The sequence below is a fragment of the Anomaloglossus baeobatrachus genome, chromosome 4 (genome assembly GCF_048569485.1).
Source record: "Anomaloglossus baeobatrachus isolate aAnoBae1 chromosome 4, aAnoBae1.hap1, whole genome shotgun sequence".
Taxonomy (NCBI): domain Eukaryota; kingdom Metazoa; phylum Chordata; class Amphibia; order Anura; family Aromobatidae; genus Anomaloglossus; species Anomaloglossus baeobatrachus.
The window spans coordinates 308,123,863-308,146,119 of NC_134356.1; the positions used below are offsets into that span (position 1 = coordinate 308,123,863).

General features: G+C 41.9%; 1 protein-coding gene across 1 annotated transcript in view; it reads left to right on the plus strand.

Moving 5' to 3' along the window:
- NELL2 (neural EGFL like 2) overlaps positions 1 to 22,257 on the plus strand; it is a 461,689-nt gene that overhangs the window by 155,145 nt on the left and 284,287 nt on the right. Inside the window, exons 4-7 of the mRNA XM_075344966.1 lie at positions 9,970 to 10,143; positions 10,462 to 10,558; positions 16,824 to 16,896; positions 16,983 to 17,065. Coding sequence (XP_075201081.1) covers positions 9,970 to 10,143; positions 10,462 to 10,558; positions 16,824 to 16,896; positions 16,983 to 17,065 — 427 coding nt within the window. The remainder of the gene's footprint in view (positions 1 to 9,969; positions 10,144 to 10,461; positions 10,559 to 16,823; positions 16,897 to 16,982; positions 17,066 to 22,257) is intronic.

The window sequence follows — 22,257 nt, forward strand, 5'->3', positions numbered from 1 at the left end:
CCCAGCACCAATTGTAGCTATGCCCCTATTTGTTACCCTATCTGGGAGCAACATGTGATAGGGGCAGAGAGCCTGATTCTAGTGATGTGTCATTTACTGGGCTATGTGTTGTAGTTTCTTAAATTAAAAACACTGTTGTATAACCTCGCCTACACCACTGATTATGAAAAACCATGCCTGACATCTGACAGGAGAGGAGGACCCTCATCCACAGCCTTACACCTTGATAATCAGCTGAAGGGGACTTTTATGGTTATTTAAACACCCCATCCCCCTTTTATCTTGTCAACATAAGAAGCAGATTTATATCTGATGAAAAATGCAGTCACAGGAGTGAATTTTTTAAAAAAAAGAACTGTTTGATTATTGAAAAATTCCCAGACCTGTTGTAGGCTAAGAGCCCCCTGATGTGATATATTTAATCAGAGTGAGGCTGTATTCATGGAAAAGAGGTTCTACTGATGAATTCCATCTCATTGTAAAAATATCTTTATTTGAGGAATGAGAATCTAATCCGATATATTATATCGTGTGGTGTACTATGGAACATATGTAATGTTTATGTCGTGAGCGGAGGAGGGGACGCTGCGCTCTCCCACTGCTCAGGACCGGCTGTTGCGGCTGCCGCTGCTCGGTGGTGGCTCGAGCGGTGGGCCGGATCCCGGGGACTCGAGTGGCGTTCCTCGCCCGTGAGTGAAAAGGGAGAATGGTTTTGGGGATTGATTGTCCGTGACGCCACCCACGGTTCTGGTGAGGTTGTGACACCACCGCTGCTCTGGACGGGGATCCCGGGAGCGGTGACAGGGAGCAGCCTGGATGTTATTTCTCCCCTCCGTGGGTAGGGGGTTGGTTGTCCCGGAGCCCGGTGATGGGGTAGGGATGGATGGCAGGCGGGTTACGGGGCCTGGTGAGGTGCAGGGTCGCGGGGGCAGCGCTGTGCCGCACGGCACGGTGGTTCTCACTCAGCCAATGATGAGGACACAGTTCTCGGTAAAACACACGGCTGGATGGACGGGTCCCACAGACGGCTGCGGTGTTGTTTCTCCCGGCAGGTTGATGGTGACTGCCTTTCCCTTCACCTATGTACTGTAAACGGTTCCAATGGGTTCCCACCGGTAACCCGCTCCCCAGCTTGGATATGGGCTGGAGGAGCCCCTTTTGCCCGCAGGCGCTGGCCCTGGGAACTTTAGCCTTGGCAGTGACTGTGTTTCCCTCTCTCGGTTGGACTGTTGCCTTCTGTCAGGACTTGGCTGCTGGGAAACCCAGGAGGTTCCCTTCGCTAACAAATTTGGCAAATTCACGGCGACTCCTAGCCTTGCCGGGGTCCGTAAGCCCCTGCCAGATGGTGCTGGCTTCTCTTTGCGTACCAGTCCGGTACCGCCGGGCCACTGCCCGTCCACGGTCTTTACGGTAAACTCCGATAGGCCACTCCTGCAGACTGTCACCACCGTCTGCCAACCTTGCTGATCCGTCTGGGCCACACACCCGGACCAACTTTAGTCTGCTCAGCTGCCACTTCCATTCCTTCAACTTTCACTTACCTAGCTGAAACTCTCTACTTTTCCTGCCTCCAGGACTGTGAACTCCTTGGTGGGTGGGGCCAACCGCCTGGCCCACCCCCTGGTGTGGACATCAGCCCCTAGAGGAAGGCAACAAGGGTTTTTGTCTGACTTCGGTGTGCCTGACCGGGAGTGTGGGGTGTGTTGGTGTTGTTCTCTGTGGCCCCTGGCTTGTCCAGGGTGCCACATTTATACTCCTGATGAACCTCCACCCAAGGAGGCGAACCACGTTGAGTAATATTTCTTGGGGCTAAATTGTTTGTTTTTTGACATAAAAAGAATACTGTATGTTTAATTTATACCACTACAGTACTCTATATATACTGTTTTCATATGGTCCTATAAATAACACATATAGTTCTCATTTTTTGTATTTGGGAGATATATGACAAATTTATGTATAGATCTTCAAGCTGTATACATCTCTTTTTCAATGCATGGATAATTGTTGGATCTAGATAAAATAATTGTGTAGTGAAAATGTTTCTACAACGAATGTTAAATAATTGATATACCACCATTTGTAAAGTTGACTGGTGAAGCGATATAAGTATTCCCCACTATTTGTCGGGATATACCGCTGGCTGGTCCACTAGACTGTATTTTATATTGTATTTTAGACCCTTAGGGTATTTTAAATTTAACAACTCTCCCCTTTTTTCACGTTTCAATATATTGATAATTAATAAAAGTTTAACAAAAAATTAGGAGTATTTTTCTGTGATCTAAACCACTGATTATCAGCTTTCTGTGTATACTGTGCATAGGCAGAAAGTGGTGGGCGGCGTTATATAAAACTCATAAATATGGAGGACTACATAGCAGCAGGCTTACTAGTCCACTAGTGATAATCTCGTAATGATAAAACAGTGCTTTTATCAAACCTATAGCAAGCAGCCTAGTAAGTGACACATTGCTGGAATCAGGGTCTCTGTCTCTACATTATGTTGCTGTAAAATTAAGTGACAAAAATTTGGTGACAGATTCCCTTTAGGAATTCCTTCTGTCTTTTAGATTACATGTAAGAGACTCAGTTTATTAATTTTTTGGTCACAATTTCTGGTGGATTGTAAAAAGACTGAGATTCTGTTACCAGAATTTAGAGATAAGCTTTACAAGAGCCACATGGACAGGAGTTGACTCATTTACCTCTCTCTATTAAAGTGTTCTTGGCATGCTCAAGGGTGAGGAGGAAGTGAGCTGTGACTGTCACCTTCTTTGGAATAGCATGATCATGTGTTACTTATAGATTCTATTGTAATCATGCCTCTGATGATAAGATAACTACTGAAAAGTGATCATTAGTATTCAGTGAAAATTGAAAGAACTTTTTTCTAATACACACTGTAGTTAGGAATTTGTTTTCTTTCATAATTTTTCGGGGTTTTTTTTACATAAAGACATAACATTTAAACAATAGATCATTGACAGTGGATATGCACTGAAAGGTATTTGTAAAATGATTTTGTTTCAGCAGTAGTGAAAACTCTATGGAAAATTGACTGTAACTGTAACATGTGATCAGTGCTGTGTACTTAGAATAACACTGCTAATGTACAAGATGTTCAACTAAAATATCGTCTTAGCTCTGATATCTCCAAGGATACTTGTCACAGAATTATTACTCGTTACTATGCTAATACCATATGGACACTTCTACACCCACGTCCACCACACTATTACAAAACATGTTTTGTCCTTGCTTATTATTTCTTCAGTGAAGGAACGCTGCCATTACAATGAGCCAGAATGGAAATTATTATTTGCATTCAAGTTAACATGTTTTGTTCCTTTTCATGACTTTGTTAGTTCTTTCTTGGCTTTACTACTAACAAGATGTTCAGTGCAAATCTTGATCAAATAGAGCCCAATTTTGACTCAAATTTATAGGCTGTCACATTTCCCTACAACCCTACAGTGACTCCCTTTCTCTGCAAATGAATACATACGGTCATGGCCGAAAGTGTTGGCATCCTTGAAGTTGTTACATAAAATGAAGTATTTCTCCCAGAAAAGTATTGCAATTACACATGCTTTATTATACACATGTTTATTTCATTTGTGTGCATTGGAACAACACAAAAAATCAGAGGAAAAAAAAGGCAAATTGGACATAATTTCACACAAAACCCCACAAATAAAGGAAAAAAGGCAAGACAAAATTGTTGGCATCTTTCAAAAATTGTGGGAACTTTGTTTCAAGCATGTGATGCTCGGTCAGAGTCATCTGTGGCAATTAGCAGGTGTGGGCAATATGAAAATCACACCTGAAACCAGATAGAAAGGGGAGAAATTGACTCAATCTTTGCATTGTGTGCCTGTTTGTGTCACACTCAGTATCTAGAGCAGAGACAGGAAAAGAGCACTGTCTGACAACTTGAGAAACAAATTTTTTGAAAAATAACAATCTCAAGGTTACAAGTCTATTCTCAGAGATCTTGATGTTCCTTTGTCCAGGCTGTGCAACATAATCAAGAAGTTTACAGCGCATGGCACTGAAATAATCTACCTGGATGTGGAAGACAGAGAAAAACTGGATGAAAAGTTGCACAATGCAGGACATTCCAGATGGTGAATAAGCAGCCTTGAATCAAGTTACAAAGAAATTCTATCTGTCCTGAAGGCTCAAGGTGCATCAGTGTCAGTGCAAACTTTCCATTTACATTTGAATTAAGTGAAACGCTATAGTAGGAGACCCAAGCAAACCCCGCTGCTGACACAGAGACATAATAAAACTTAGATTACAGTTTGTCAAAATGTACATGAGTAATCAGAATTCTTGTGGGAAAGTGTCTTTTGGGATAGATAAGACCGAGATGGAGCTTTTTGGTGAAGCACATCATTCTATTGTTTACCAAAAATGGAATGAGGCCAACAAAGAAAAGAACACCGTACCTACACTCAAATACGGTGGAGGTTCATAGATGTTTTGTGGTTGTTTTGCTGCTTCAGGCACTGGGTGCCTTGACTGTGTGCAAGACCGCATGAAATCTGAAGATTACCAAAGGATTTTAGGATGTAATGTAGTGCTCAGTGTCAGAAAACTGGGTTGCGTCCTAGGTCCTGGTTCTTCTAGCAGGACAATGACCCCAAACACACGTCAAGAAGCACCCAGAAATAGATGAAAACAAAGCGATGGAGAGTTCTGAAGTGGCCAGCAATGAGTTTAGATTGAAATTCCATTAAACACCTGTGGTGAGATCTTAAGATTGGTGTGTGTGGGAGCATAGTTGATTCCATTTAGTGCTGAAGGTGTTATAGTTTATTTCCTATCCTGCTGAGACTGACTTGTAGCTGCTACCCTCAGCTGCAACCATGCCCTTCTATATAAACCCACTCCTTACTCTCACCTACCCTGGCTGTTGTTAATTTCTGTGCTGATCTGTGAAGGAGTTGTCTCTGGAGAAAGCTGTGTGAATTGGACTTTCTGTTGTGGTTTCTGTTTTTCCTTGTTTGTTTCCCTTTCTCATGTTGCCTTTATATTAGTAGTAAGACTATTGTTTTGCTGGCTTTGGCATTAGTTAGGGCAAGTCCAGAGTCAGCCAGGACCTAGGTACTTGATCTCACAAATGGGAAAGACCAAACTAGGGACTTTAGGGAGCTCATGGATCAGCCACATTTGAGTTAAGTGGTGACCCCTCTCCCTAGCGTCAGGGCCTGCCTTTACATCTTTCCTGGCATACCCTCCTCTTGCACTGCACTCCGGGTGTTCACTGACCCTGGTATGACAACAGGATGCCAACACTTTCGGCCATGATAGCATATATGCAGTATACTGCATGCCTATACAACGGATTAAATGAATATTGAACACATCACAAATTTTCTATGTAACTATAGTTCTAAAGGTGCAATTGACATGAATTTCTCACCAGATGTTGGTAAAAACCCACACTGGCTAAGAAATGAAAGCATAAATGTCCATACATTTAGTGATGTGTAATAAGAAGAAATTACATAGGGAAAAAGTGTTGAACACTCTTACTGAAATGTATTTAATACTTCGTACAAAAGCCTTTGTTGCTGATGACAGAGTCAAGATACCTCCTGTATGGATAAACTAGTTGCTTGCATTGCTCAAGTCTGATTTTGGTCCATTTTTCCACACAAACACTCTTCAAATCCTAAAGGCTCCTTCTATGATCTGAGATTTAGTTCCTTCCATAGTTCGTCTATTGAATTCAGGTCAGGAATTAGCTTTGCCATTCTAGTAGCCTTATTTTTTTTCTCTGAAACCAATTGAGAGTTTCCTTGGGTGTGTGTGTTGAGATCATTTTCCTGTTTTAATGTCCACACTCATTTCGTCTTCATCATTCTGGTAGATGGCAGCAGATTTATATCAAGAATGTCTTGGTACATTTGTCCATTCATCCTTCCTTCAATTATATGAAGTTTGCTAGCGCGGTATGCTAAAAAACAGCCCCACACCATGATGATCCCACCTCCAAACTTCACTGTTGGTGTGGTGTTTTTGTGGTGATGTGCAGTGCCTTTTGTCCTTCCAGACATGGTGTGTATTATAGCATCCAAAGAGTTAAATTTTGGTCTTATCTGACCAGACTATATTCTCCCAGTATTTCACAGGCTTGTCTAAATGTTGTTGAGGAAATTTTAAATGCGCGTCGACATGCTTTTTCTATAGCAATGAAGTCTTGCATGGTGAGTCTGCATATTTGTGATGGAGGTTGAGAGCATTACTTATTGTTTTCTTTGAAACTATTGTATCTGGTGATTCCAGGTCTTTCTATAACTCTCCGCAGGTGGTCCTTGCCTATGGGACAACTCTTCTGATAATTCTTTTCACTCCACTGTCTGAAATTTTGCAGGGAGCACCTGGTTGTGACTGGTTTATAGTGAAATTATGTTCTTTCCACTACAGGATTATGGCCCCAATAGTGCTCATTGGAACCTCACTGCAATCTTCAGTAGTTTAGAAATTCTACTGTAATCAATGCCACCAATATGTTTTGCAGTATTAAAGTTGCAAAGGTTTTGAGACAGCTCATTGGTTTTCCCCATCATGAGATGTTTCTTGTGTGACACCTTGGTAATGAGACACCTTTTTATAAGCCATCAGTTGAACCAGGTGATATTATTTTTCACAAAGTGGCAGGATTGCTTTCTAATTACAGATAGATTTACAGATTTCAGATGGTGTTATGACTATCCATGGCTTTTTTGCATTTTTTCTTCTTCATGTTTTGAATACGTTTACCCTTTACCATTTTTCTTTCTTACACATAATTTATGAATATCTATGGTCTATTTGTTTGCCTCTGTGGATTGGATGGGTTGTTATGAACATCGGGTTAGAAATTCATGTCAATAGCATCTTTAGACATATACAGTATATGTATGTATAAGAGAGAGAGGTAGCACTCCAAAGATAGAAAGTGAAAACTGTGTGTGTAAATATATATTTATTTATAAATATAATATAATGTACACTAATGAGCAAAACTGTAACAATGTTTTAAACTTTTGACTTTCAGGCTCCATATCAAACCATCCACTACAGCTTTGAAAGTAAGACTGCCTTCATTTTATAGACAATGATCTTGGCTATCTCATACATAAATTTGAATTCCAACTATTTAGCATATGATTAGTTGTGCAGATTCTTGTCATGTCACTACGTTGTTACAATTTTGCACCTGATGGTGGAAATATGTTTTTCTTCCTACTACAAATTACAACCTGTTCTAATATTCTCTAATAGTAAAGGTAAAGTGAAGATGATGTATTGGCCCCCATAGTCCCCAGTCCTCAACCCAATGGAAAACATGTGGCTAGAGTGGGTAGAGTTGAAGAAAAAGCTATATACATACCCAAGTGAGTCGACCAGTATGCACTAACATTGGGAATGTGTAGAAGAAACCTAGGATTAGATTTTGGTTGAAATATGCTTGAATCTGATCGAGAGCATGCCCAGAAGGATCCTAGCAGTGTTGAAAGCAAAAGGTGGATTTACAAACTACTAACAAAATAATAAAAATAAAAAATTATATTTTTAGGAGCAAAACAGTAACCATACAGTTACATGACAAGAATCTGCATAACTAATCATGTGCTAAATAGTTGCACGTCAAATTTACGTATGATACAGCCAAGATGAATTACTATAAAATTATGATAGTCTCACTTTGAAAACTGTAGTGGAGGGTGAGATATGAAGCCTGAAAGTAAAACGTTCAAGACATTGTTACCCTTTTGCTCATCAGTGTGTATATATTTTTTTATAGTACACCCACAAACTTAGATGTACTTTATTGGGATTTTATGTTATATACCAACACAAAATAGCAAGTATTTGTGAATTATAAAGGAAATTATATAGAAATGTTTTAAATATTTTAAAAATATAAATCTGAAAACTGGGACGTACATTAGTATTCAGCCCCTATAGTCTCATAATGCTAAAAAAAAAAATAGACAGACCACTTGCCTCCAGAAAACATCTAACAATAAATTGAGACCAACTATGTGTAGATTATTCTTATTATAACTACAGCTCTTTTGTGAAAGGATCAGGAGTTTGTAAGAGTACATTAGGGATAAAACCGCAACATGAAACCCAAAAAACATACCAGACAGGTTAAGGATAAGATTGTGGAGAGAGTAAAACAAAATTAGGTTATAAAATATAGCCTAAGCACTTAACTTCTTACAGAGTACTATTCAATTTATCATCCAAAAATGGAAGGGGTATGGGACAAATGCAAAGCTACCAAGACATGGCAGTCTACCTTATCTGACGTTCTAAGCAAGGAGAGCACTAATTAGAGAAGCAGTCATGACGCTCATGGTCACTCAGTCTGGAGGAGTTGAGGAGTTGCAAAGATCCACAGCTCAATTGAGAGAATGTGTCTACAATAACAAGTATTAGCCACATAATTCACAAATCTGGCCTTTGTTGAAGAGTGGCAAGAAGAAAACCATTTTTGAAAGCAAGTCATAAGAAGTTCCATTTACAATTTGCAAAGTAATATGTAGTTGACACATCTAGCATGTGAAAGAAGGTGCTCTGGTCAGATGAGACCAAAGTAGAGCTTATTAGACTAAATGCACAACACTATGGGTGGTGTTACACGGTACGATATATCGGGCGATATGTTGTCGGGGTCACGGATTCCGTGATGCACATCCGGCATCGTTTGAGATATCGTAGCGTGTGACAGCTACGAGCGACTGTTAATCAGCAAAAAAACTCCCCTTATCATTGCTCGTTGACACGTCGTTCATTTTCATAAAATCGTTCCTCCTTCTGCGCGCAGGTGGTTTGTCATTCCCGAGGCAGCACACATCGCTCCGTGTGACACCCTGGGAACAACGAACACAGCTAACCTGCATCCCGCCGGCAATGTGGAAGGAAGGAGGTGGGCGGGATGTTACGTCCCGCTCATCTCCGCCCCTCCGCTTCTATTTGGCGGCCGCTTTGTGACGTCGCTGGGACGCCGAACGTCCCTCCCCCTTTCAGGAAGAGGATGTTCGCCGCCCACAGCGAGGTCATTTGGGAGGTAAGTACGTGTGACAGTGGTAAACGACTTTGTGCGCCACGGGCAACAAATTGCCCGTGAGGCACAAATGACGGGGGCGGGTGTGATCGCTCATGCGATCGTACAATATATCATCCCGTGTAACGCTGCCTTATGTGTGGCGGAAAACTAACACTGCACATTAGCCTGAACACCATCCCCACCATCAATCATGAGGGTGGCAGTATCATGTTGTGAGGATGCTTTTCTTCAGCAGGGACAGGGAAGCTGGTCAGACTTGATAGAAAGATGAATGAAGCTTACAGGGCAATCCTGGAGAAAACCTGTTATAGACTGCAAAATACTTGGGGGTAGGTTCACCTTCCAGAAGGACAATGACCCTAGACATACTGCTAGAGGTACAATGGACTGGTTTAGATGACAACATATTCAATGTGTTTGAATGGCCCCGTCAAAGTCCAGACATAATTGTCATTGAGAAACTGCAGCAAGAGTTGAAAATTGCTTTTCTTGACAGATGGTCTTCATCCAATCTCACTTAGCTACCGCTAGTTTGCAAAGAATGGGAAAAATTTCAGAGATTAGATGTGCATGTGAAAGTACTGACCAGGGGGCTGAATACAAATGGATGTATCAATTTTTAGATTTATATTTTCAAAATATTTAGAAAACCATGTATCATTTCCTTTTATACGTCACTAATACTTGTTACTTTGTGTTGGTAGCTCACATAAAATATATTTACATTTGAGTTTGCAATGTGAAAAAATATGGAAAAGTTCACAGTGGAGAACTATTTTATCAAGGCAGTGTGTATAATATATATTTTTATCTTTGACTAGCTAGTAGCCATAAGATGTGATTTCATTTGATTACCTTCCTGTTCTATTTTGTTGTCACTTCTCATCACACAGGTATCTTGAGCTCGAAAGCAGTGGGCATCGAAATGAAGTCAGATTACATTACCGCTCAGGGAGTCATCGATCGCAGACAGAAGTATTTCCGTATATTTTGGCAGATGACAAATGGCATAGATTTTCCTTGGCAATAAGCGCTTCTCACCTGGTTTTACATGTGGATTGTAACAAGTAAGGAACCTTACAGCAGTATCTCATTTATATTATTACACACATGGGGCAGGCAATTATAGATTGTGAGGAAATTGAAATGAAGTGCTATATTCGAAACTGAAATATGTGACCGACCAAAATCCCGCATATATACTGAGAACACATTGTCCGAACCCCGATGAAGACAGTTTCTTGACTATGACCAGCTATACCAGCACACATACCACATGTAGCCATACCTACAGTTCCACAGATGGCTTTAATCTCAAACTATACTTCTAATGGTTTCTGTCATTCAGAGGGTCCATATTATAAAATGTATGTTTTGGTTAACAGGATTTATGAAAGAATTGTGGAAAAGCCTTACATGGATATTCCATCAGGGACTACCTTATGGGTTGGACAAAGAAACAATGCACATGGTTATTTTAAGGTATGTGGTTTGCGGTATGTTTTGGCTTGTCAATGGAAGTCCCACCCTACATCCATGTTTTATCATAGACCTTTCAGTATTAAAAGATCTGTTTAAAAGGGTTGTCCCCTTCCAAGACACTTTTGATCATTTTCTGCTGCCCCGCTTTATGTTGATTGGCTGCAGTAGTGACATCATGACAGCATTAGAAGCAATCACTGAGCTCAGCCGCCCGTGTATGTAAACGGCTTGAATTGGCAGCATGGTCAATGAGTAGTCACCGCTGCAGCCAAACAATGCCCAGGTATTGTTTGGCCCAGGCCAGAGTATACTCTGGGGATTAACTGAACCAGGCTACACTATACCCCGGGGTGTAAAATAGCGTAGGCCAAACTGTACCTCTCCAGGCCAGAATATAGACATCTAACGTGGAACCTGGGTATAATCTGCCCAGGCCAGAGTATACCCTAGGGATTACCTGTCCTAGGCCAAATTGTATCCCTCCAGGCCAGAATATACTCATCTAACGTGGAACCCGGGTATAGTCTGGTCCAAGCCAGACTATAACTCGGGGATTAACTGCCCAAAGGCAACACGATACCTCTGTGTCTAAAATAGCCTAGGCCAAACTGTACCCCTCCAGGCCAGAATATACCCATCTAACGCTGAACCTGGGTATAATCTGGCCAAAGCCACAGTATACCCAGGGGATAAATGCTAAACCTAGGGGTGTAAAATAGTACAGTGCTTACATTGAACTGACAGTAGATGGCACTGACCTATCAGTGCATAATTAAAGGGAACCATTCACCAGGATTTTTGCAAATAAACTTAAGCCAGTGCTATACTGCCACTATCAGACTGATTCTATTCATACCTGTAGTGGTCAGCTCGGATGTTAAGGTTTTGAAATCCAAGAAAGTAAAGTATATAAAATCATCAGCTTCTTGAGTGACAGCAGCTGAGGATCAGATAATATCTGGGGGGGGGATTCATAGTTATCCCTCCCCCTGCTATAATTAGCATAAGCATTATACAATTGATTTACTTTTACTTGCAGGACCTGTGGTGAGGACATACCAATGTGACCAGCTGGTATCAGCTTTGTTGGCTGACGCCCCGCCCCTTCTGGTCACATGGGTATGACCTCACACAGGTCCTAAAAGTAAATCAGTGGTATAATACTTATGCTAATTCTAACATAGGGGGGCATAACTTTGCATACCCCCCCAGATATTATCTGATCCTCAGCTGCTGTCACTCAAGAATCTGCCGATTCTACACTGCAGCACAAAAAAGTACCCTTTGGGGATCTAAAATCTATCTCAAGAGAAATGTGTATATTACTCAATACTACTGATGGGGGTATAATATGGCCAGAGGGGTATATTTTGGCCAATTTATACCCAGCATACGATCTAGCCTATAACCCCAGGTATAGTCTGGACTGTGGGTATATTCTGGCTTGTTACATCGGGAAGGGCAAGTAAAGCTCATATTGGTTTGGGGGTTTTTTTACAAGTAACTGAATGTAGGATGAAAAGTTTCTTGACAATTTTTAAGTGGACATCCTCTTTAATGAGTATCAAACTAAAGTTGAACATTTACATTAAAAAGTTTTAGGGAAATGTCTTTCATCTCATTGTTATTTGTATTACATCACCAATAATATGGGCCAAGTCTATTTGATGTTCCTGGAGGAAGGAGAAATGTGTGGATTTTTGACATCTTCATCTCTGGAGACAGAATGCGATTGGCATCATCTTTATATTGTAAATAGCTTAAACTGAAGTGATTGACAGCAGACTGTACATTTTCTTATCTAGTTGAAATAGCGTATTTTGTGTGTCGCTCCGGATAATAAGACGCACCCCAAATTTGGAGATAAAAAAGGTTAAAAAAAAAAAGGGAGGGGGGGTTCCGTCTTATACTTCGGTGATGTCTTACCAGAGGGGGGCGGCAGCGGTGGCGGAGCATGGTCACAGGAGGCAGTGCGATGGTGGCTGCTCTGCTGACTCCTGTGCTGTCTGAGGTGGGGGTGGCTGTGCTGACAGTGGTGGGGGTGGCTATGCTGGCTGAGGAGTTTGTGCTGGCTGTGTGGTTTAGGGCGGTGTGGCAGGTGTCCCAGACGCTCTGTTGGCGGTGCGGGCTTGAAAATAGTGGTGCCCGCAATAGGCGCGTGTGCAGATTGAGCTCTCAGCTCAATGACAAGACGAGAACTAATTTGCACATACGCCAACTCCGGGCGCCATTTTCCTTAAGTCCTATGCTGGGAGATCAATGGGCCAGAGGCGGCGCGTGCGCATATGAGATCTTCAGCCAAGAGCTCCATCTGCGCACGTGCAGACTCCAGGCACCATTGTTTGAAGCTCTCACTGCCCGCAGCTGCAGCCCCTGCACAGCGGCAACAGCCCCTATACAGACACCGCAGACCCTGCACAGCGGACACAGCAGGTGCACTGCTGCCGCAGACCCTGCACAGCCGCCACAGACCCTGCACAGCCGCTGCAGACCCTGCACAGCCACCACAGCATTGCCTTTGCCTCCTGCTACCCATCTCCACCACTTCCAGTAAGCTACATGCGGATTATAAGACGTACCCCTTACTTTCCTCTCAAATTTTTGGGAGGAAAAGTGCGTCTTATAATCCAAAAAATACAGTAAGTTACGTTGTAGCTTTTGAGTAATTATTAAAAATCCATCTGTGTTTTCCTATTATTTACAACAGGGGTATCCATTAATTCAATAATATTATTGTAGTTCTTTGAGACCAAGAAAATGTTGCAATGAATGTCGTGCTCTATTATTCAGTTTGTGCCCTCTGTATTACCTCTTTCATTACTCCAGAGAAAGGCAAACAGAAATAAGTGATTCCTTTACCTGGTGTGTTTAGAGGGAAGAAATAAGATCTTCCATGCTATCCATTAATGTCAATCCTATCTCTATCAAGTCAACCTGCTTCGCTTGTCAAGCATAGCTGGCATATCACTGAATTTATTATTGTTTTATCGGAAATACTGCTGGTTTATCTCTATTTTTCATTTTTCACCCATAATTGACCTTTTTGCAGCTGATTGCTGATAACAATCCATTTATGGTTTTTTAAACTTGGCCAAATTGAGTTTCACGTAAGCTTTTGAATATGAGGTTTTTGTCATTTCAGTGTTTTTACTACTTTTATTTTAATTGAAATATGATTGTATGTCTTTAGATTAGTTAGTACAATGTGAGAGATGTAACGTGGCTGTATACGGCCTAGTTAGGCACCTGTATACAATGCTAGGTAGGGTAGCAGTGAAAATAACAATGTCTGTATGTTCAGTTTATGTATAAGTGCCCATACATATTATATGAAAGTCCGATGAACCGGAAAACATTTTGGGCGCTCGCTGATCTTAAAGGTGTTTTATGACCGTAAGATTTTTTAACGATATTGATTGACGAGCGAATATTTATCGCGTCATACAAGCTCATTATTACACAAGCAAATGTTTGCTTGAAAGATCGCTGGAGGGGTCGATGGAAAGTCTCTGGTCGTTCATAAAAGCATGTATGGCATTTACAGCTTTTAGCGACTTATTACACGGTGAAATTTTATGCCGACAAGTGATAGTTTTTAAGCAAGTTTAAAGATCTGGCATTGCAAGAATCAAACGATATTACAAACGCTACCAGCTATTACACACTGAATATCACTGTCTTTAGAACAATATTGCGACTTTGCTCACCATTTTTGCCCCGATTAACTTACTATTTAAAAGTCATTTAGGTTTTTTCTATTATTGTCTGGAAAACTCTTAATTTGGATGAAATTAAATATAGTAATTATAATATGACTTCCTTTGATAAGACTGACTAAATCCATATTTTGTACCTTGAATGAAAGAATTACATTTACGACATACCTAAACTTTCCCTAGAAACAATCACGGGACTCGGCAGTATAGCTGTTTTTCTAAATCAATCCATTAGTGGATTTTTGTATTACTTCATAGGAGGGACTATCTGAAATCTGTGCTGATGGATACACTAAACCAAGAAGCATCCTTCTCCTAATGCTAGTGTACCATCTTCATTGTGGGAGCAAGAGCCATTGGATTTTATAGCGCTCGCTGCCACACTGAAGACAGTAGCTAAGAGTATTGAGTAGGATTCTGTCTCATTTATGGTATTGTTACACAGTGACTACCGGAGTTCCGGTACACGGGAAGCCCCGGCGAGCGCCACAACATACAGGGTACACGATACAACGTTGGGCCCTGGCGCTAGGGAAAGGGGAGTAGGGTGACCTTTTAAACTCACCTGAGGCTGATCATTGCACTCCCTAACGATGGGCACTTTCTCCGCGTTGCTGATCACGTGCCTATCCTTGTCTTTCCCTGGATTCTGCCCTGTATAGTGCGTAAGGCAGCGAGAACGCTAGTGTTGCTCTAGATTAAAAATACAGAGAGGGTTACACAGACAGGGGTAAAATAAACAGCAATCATACAAAGCACTCCAAACAACAAGAAGTAATAATGAGGAATGGACCAAAGGGGAAAAACCTAAAAGGACAAAGGAAGGGAAAAACTCAACATAGCACAGCAAATGTTCTCTGAATGGCTTCCTGGTCCAGAGGTCACAGGTTCCCTTTAGAGACAAGCTAAGCAAAAACTAAGCTAAGCACCAGCGATTACCTGGGTTAGGCCGGGTTCAAACTTGCATGTGACTCATGCGCGTATCGGATCGCACTGCCCGGACCGGCCGCGGCTCTCCTGACAGGAGCGGGTCAGCATCATAGAAATGCATACAGCTGAGCCTCTCCAGGCAGAAGAGAAGCCAGCCGGTCCGGGCAGTGCGATCTGATCCTCGCATGAGTCACATGTAAGTGTTACCCCGGCCTTAGGAGGGAAGCCCTTATAGCAGAGCTAATTAGCAATAAAGAACACCTGGCTATTGCTTTCATTCAAAGTTCAGGAGACCAGAGGATCTACTTATCCCTAGCAGCGCTGGATAAAGGAGAATCTGCATAGTCAGCAGTATTAACCTGAGAAAGTGTGTATGAAGCCCTGCGCTGTGATCTCCTGACACCAAATAAAGGAGTGTCCACTCTCCGTCATGGTACCCTCATGATAGGTATCCGGCAGCACAGACTTTGGGTGGTCCATGTTATGGACAATATCGTAGCAGACGTCTGCTGCAGTTAATCGGGGTAAGATCAGCTGTTCTCCAGTCCTGTTGTGACCGCGCGCGCTCCCGCGGTCACAACGAGATCTGAAGAAGTGAGGGCGCATGTGCCACCCTCTCATGCATAATACTAGGTACTGCGGGCTTCAGAAACATGGCGCTGGAGATGAGCACTATGCGCAGGAGCTAACTCCAACGCCGAGTTTCTGAATAGAAAAATTTACATACAGCCAGAGAGAGGGAGGAATAGATGGCGGGGTGGGGGTGGGGGGCATAACCCACCCGGACATTGTCAGCAGAGGTGCACACGTCAATCAAAAACATGATGAATTTTCAAACTTTATAAACATTGATTTCATAGCCTAAACACCCGAGCTGCACACTAATGGTATGTACACACTGTGTCTGATAGTGCCAGTACTGCACTGGCTGCACCTTATACACAAAAATCCTGATGTTTGGTTCCCTTTAATAGTGGGATTTAGAAAATTGATTTTACAGTACTGTACCCATTGGGGCTCACAATCTAAATTCACTATCAGTATGTCTTTGGAGTGTGATAGGAAACTGGAAAACACTGACTAAACTCATGAAAACACGGGGAGAACATCCAAACTCCTTGCTGATGCTGTCCTTGGTGGGATATGAACCCAGGACCACAGCGCTGCAAAATAACAGTGCTAACCACTGAGCCAAATACTGTTCTAATGTGATACATTGTACTAATATAGACAAAATATTTAGCTGCTATGTAAAATCCTTTGCAGATATATGCAGAAAATACACCTAATTAGTCCTCCTTTTCTTCAATTGTACATTTACTATTGTTACATGTAATGTATATTTTCTACGGATATACTAATTAATTTCCATCAATTCTTCTGGCATGAATTAATTAAAAAGGGAAAATCAATACATACCCTTCAGGGAAAGGCAAATCATGTTATTTAACTTATAGGCTGCTTTGCGTTATGTGCTACTCATATCTTAATTGGATACAGTTACATGGCTGGAAATTGATTTTATGGGAAAAAATATTGTATTAGCACATGGCAGCTTGCTTTGTACAAAGTAGCATAATATGTGACAAAATGTTTACACTCCGTGTCATTGTCTGCAGGGGATCATGCAAGATCTACAGATCGTTATCATGCCTCAAGGCTTCATTTCCCAGTGTCCTGATCTGAATCGCAGTATGTATAGAAACATTTCTTCCTTGCATTTTCTAAAAGCATGAGATCTGGTTCTAGAAATGACATGGTCATGTTTATTATTACAGCATGTCCAACATGCAATGACTTCCATGGACTAGTGCAGAAAATCATGGAATTACAGGATATTTTGGCAAAAACATCAGCAAAGGTACAATTTTAATATTTTTGAATTTTTTATTTTTTTTTAAACAAAAGGATTTATGTTGCTTAAAATTGATCTTTCTTCTGCTGCGAAGACTCAAGAATGATTTTCCTTCAACATTTACAGAGGGATAGAACATCTTACAATAGGCTTTCCAAGTGCTTGCAATCCCTGCTTCAGATCATAGTTGGAGGATGAAATGTCAAATAAAACTGTTGCACTTTCATTTCTAGCAACGCACTTGAAATGATGAATTTCGTGCAAGAGAGAATATTTTAGGTTATTGCACAGCAGAAGACTCATTTACTGTCAACTATATACACATTATGCTGGATTCTGACTTGTTTTAGCAAAAAAATGTCTTATTGCTAGACAAGAAGCAAAAATGCAAATATTTCACTAAAAATTGATTATTTTTCAGTTTATATATACAGATTATATTTAGTCTAGGACTAGGTGTCGTGCGTGGCTGAAATCCTAGTAATACATTGCAACATTCTATGTAATGATTTCCTATGGCATCCTGTTGCAAAATGTGATAATATCACGGGTATGAAATGACAGGACAGGGGTTTCTAAGCAGGCCCTCAGACATGAGACTCTGCTCTGTCCCTTATCTCAGAGGTAGACTTTATGGTAGCCAGGTCTGAGCCCCAGCGTGACCCTGACTCCTGTCTGAGCCCTGAACTTACTCCCCCTCTCTCTCACCCTTGAGGCGGGTCAGAAAGACAGAAACAAAATCCTACAGAAACGACATTGGCAACAGAGAACGAAAACGTGTGCACCCTACACTCAAAAACAAAGGAGAAGACAATACATGTAAAGGTGAATAAAGAAAAAGGAATTAAGTAAACCCATGACACGGTAACTTCCACACCACTCAAAATAGCAACTACAGATCACCATGGACTGGATCCACACAAAGACAGGAATCGCTGGAGCTATGCTGGAGCTATTATCGACTCTGAGTAGCAAGGTCCAGACTCTTATATAGGAAGGAGATGGCAGTGATTGCTAATTAGCAACCTGAGCTCCTAGCACAGTTCCCCAGGTCACCAGGAATTAACTCCTGCAGGACTGAGGAACAGTATATGAAACAGTCGACGCCCAGCTCAGGCTGAACAACTAGGAACAACTAGGAAACCTCAGGTTGCCTGTCAGGCTCCGCAGTGTGAACAGAACCTGATGCCACCATGACACCTAATGAGTCTGGAAGCGAACATCGCATAACAGACATACTGTGACTGGACACACTTGCCATAGACTCCAATGCAACACACTTGCAAAATGAAACTTGATTCTAACTTGGCTGTTTTACTTACAGCAAAATCAGCTCCTAAATAGTCACGTGACAGCAAGTCACAGACAAGTAGAGAGCTGCTGTCACGCGACTCATCACCGTGTACCCCAAGCCTTATGCTAATACTGTTAAAGATTATATAAAAACTAGAGAATATAAGACAATGGGCCGATTCATTAAGATCAGGGTTGTTAGTGCGGGTCTTGATGAGGTGCTCGCCTCTTCATAAAGATGTAGCATCTGACGAGCGGCATGCACCTCCGTGTATTTTGCCAGAAATCTCACTCCAGTCAGGTAATGGAGTCTGATTTCTGGTGTCATGACTTGGACGAGCTGTGGCGTCCCGCCTCCGCCACACCCCATCCTGCTCCAGCACTGCCCTATTTGTCAGATCTGTTAGAAACTGACATAAAAACTCCAAAAGGTACAAAATTTAGGCACAACTCCGAGTTGTGCCTCCACTTATGGCTCTTTGAAGCTTTGATGAATCGGACCCAATGTAATAAATGATAACATAGAGTTGATTATTGATTATCTATAAATTTGCGTGTGGCAATATCACATATTTATCTAACCCTACTTGACATGTAGCATCGATCTCTGCAGAAAAGGAGGCTCAGTAAGGAAAGTAAGTAAGTAAGGGTAAGATACTTGCTGCTGCAGATTCTGCTAGATATTACATAAAATGTTACCTGCCACTAGATACAATAGTCATTATGCCTGAAGCTTTTGACATAACAGTACATCACCTCTGCTCATTTTATAGCAATGTTTTCTCCAGTTGATATTTTGGCACAGGACTATGTACAGAAGTTTGTGACAAGAGCCAAGTATAGTATTGTATGCACAAGGTGACAAAGCTCATGAATTCAGTGTAATAGAGGAATACGCAGCTGTCAGTCAGCCAGTCCTGCAGCCATCCGCACTCATGCATCACATCGTCCAATCTCCAAAAACTGGATGATATACTGTTATGAGACAGTAATGTATTCATTGTAGAATGTAAAGGGAGAGGAGGAAAGTGACCGACAAACTAATATAACAGTATTTAGGAGGCATTTTGGTACATCATGCTAATGGGTTATACAGCATTTAACATCTTCATCATTAACTTCTTCGTTTAGTAAGAATAATCTCTAACAATAGAAAAAAAAATCAATTGTGATCACTATTTATAAGATGGGTAAAGTGACCTGCTAGTTCAGATGTATATTATTGACCACTGACTACTTTGTATGGTATTTATAGGGGTATTCCCATGTTTTTATATTGCTTTAGTTAGTTAGACAGTATGAAAATAAGCAATTTGCACTTGACAAACTTTTTCTATTTGCTTTCATTCTCCTGCCGTGAAAGCTTTTATTTTACAAAGTGTACAGCTTGTTTCCATGGAGCTCGGCCACAAGAATGTGTGCAGTAGCTACATTGCAGGAGAAGAAAAGGAACCGCTCACATATCCAAATGTTGTTAATCTGCAGGTTAATAGAGTACTAAAGTCATGCGGCCTCTGCACTGAAAATCTGGAAGAAATGTATTTATTTTTCCTGGCAGTCTCCAGCTTTCACTTATATAGGTATGACCAGCACAGGTTCAATACATATAAGCAGGGGCACTAACTGACAGCCCCTGCACTAACTGACAGCTGGCCCTGTACTGATGCATTCTTGGAGCCAACTGAAAGCCAGAGGCTGATGGGAGCAATAAAATTCATTTCCTCCCGATAGCCAGGCTGCATGATTTTAGAAAGCTATTAACCTATAGCTTAGTCTCATAGCTCCAAGTTAATAGCGTTTGGGGATGTGTCAGGTTTCCATTAACGCCTAACATCCCAGTCAGTTCTCTCCAGCCCATTGATTTCTATACAGCAGTTAGCTTCTTACTTCCCTTCCCTTCCTCTTCCTCTCAGCTTGTGACAGCGCTCTTATCAGTCCTGTATAATCACAATTCTGGACACAAGCAGGATTGGCAGTTTCCAGAGCACTGCTGTGTCTTTCCTAAAGGTACCATCACACTTAGCGACCCTCCAGCGATCCCACCAGTGATCTGACCTGGCAGTGATCGCTAGAGTGTCGCTACATGCTCTCTGGTGAGCTGTCAATCAGGCAGATCTCCACAGTGATCAGAGATCAGCCACCAGCCACCAGCGATTCGTGTAACGACACTGTGCTTGGTAACCATAGTACACATCGGGTTAGTAAGCAAAGTGCTTTGCTTATAGTTACCCGATGTGTACCTTGTCTACATGTGCAGGGAGCAGGGAGCCGGCTTCTAGAAGCTGCAGACGCTGGTAACCAAGGTAAATATCGGGTAACCAAGCAAAGCGCTTTGCTTGGTTACCCGATGTGTACCTTTGTTACCAGCGTCCGCAGAAGCCGGCTCCCTGTTCCCTGCACATTCAGATCGTTGCTCTCTTGCTGTCAAACACAGCGATGTGTGCTTCACAGCAGGAGAGCAACGACCAAAAAATGGTCCAGGACATTCAGCAACGACCGGCGACCAGGTCGTTGCTGGATGTCACACACAGCGACATCGCTAGCAAGATGATTGCGTCACAAAAACCGTGACTCAGCAGCGATGTCGCCAGCGATGTCGCTTAGTGAGACGTGGCCTTTAGTTATATGCTTGTTCAAATGTCCTTTTATTGCTATAGGTAAACATAGTGATAGTGATAACAGTGTGGACTCAGAACAAACACTGACAGATTGATATGTTGTAGCGAGAGGACTCTCCATACCAGAACTGTCACTCAAGCAGGAGCCACCTTCTGCCCAAGAAACGAGGAAGTAAAGAAACTGCACAGATGGGAACTGCTCAAGAGACAATATGAGAGTATTCCAATAATATATTTTAGCCACATGTACAGTATGTTGTTATCATATTCCTATACATCTTTTAAAAATAATTTAAAAGTTAGACACATTTTGAAGCATTAAATGGGTCCAACAGATCACAAATATTATTAAAAGAGTTCAGACAATATAAAAGAAGTAATCCTCACCCTCTCACCAGTCTACCACATTCTAGTTCGAATCAGGTGCACATTTCCATGGGACAAGGGTTAAAGGGAACCTGTCAGGTAATTTGTGTTCTAACCTAGTAGCAGTGTGATGTGTGTGCTAGTAACCCCTTCCTACCCATCCCTGTGTTGTAATATTGTGTAATGTGCATGTATAAAAATATGTTTTATTACTTATGTGTACCCTATATAAATAAGCAGGGGCTCTAGCCCCATGGGCGTCGCATAGCCCTGTGGGCGTTTGCATGTTTTCTGTGGTATGACGCCCCTGTGGGCGTGATACCATGAATTTACATGAGTGACGTCCTGTCGCTCCTTGATATCCCGCGCATGCACGCTTACCGTTCCCGCAGCCTTGTTATCTGGGTGCTTGCCTCTCGTCTTCAGACGCGCACTGCGCATGCTCAGAAGACTCCCGCGGTTCCGGTCATGCGCAGTGTGCGTCTGAAGAAGAGAAGCAAGCATCCAAAGAACAAGGCTGTGGGAATAGTAAGTGCGCATGCGCGAGATGTCAAGGAGCGACGGGACGTTGCTCATGTATTTCCATGGTATCACGCCCACAGGGGCGTGACACCACGGAAAACATGCAAAAGCCCACAGGGCGATGCGACTCCCATGGTGCTAGAGACATGCTCATTTACATAGCGTACACATAAGTAATAAAACATATTTTTATACATGCACATTACATAATATTACAACACCGAGTTGGATAGGAAGGGATTACTAGGCCACACATCACACTACTACTAGGATAGAATACATAAATTACCTGACATGTTCCCTTTAAGTTTCCGATCACTGGGAACTGCTGGGGCTCCAACAGATCCGATTGACTGAGATACCGCACTCCCATAGGAATGATTGGAGGGACAGTGCCCA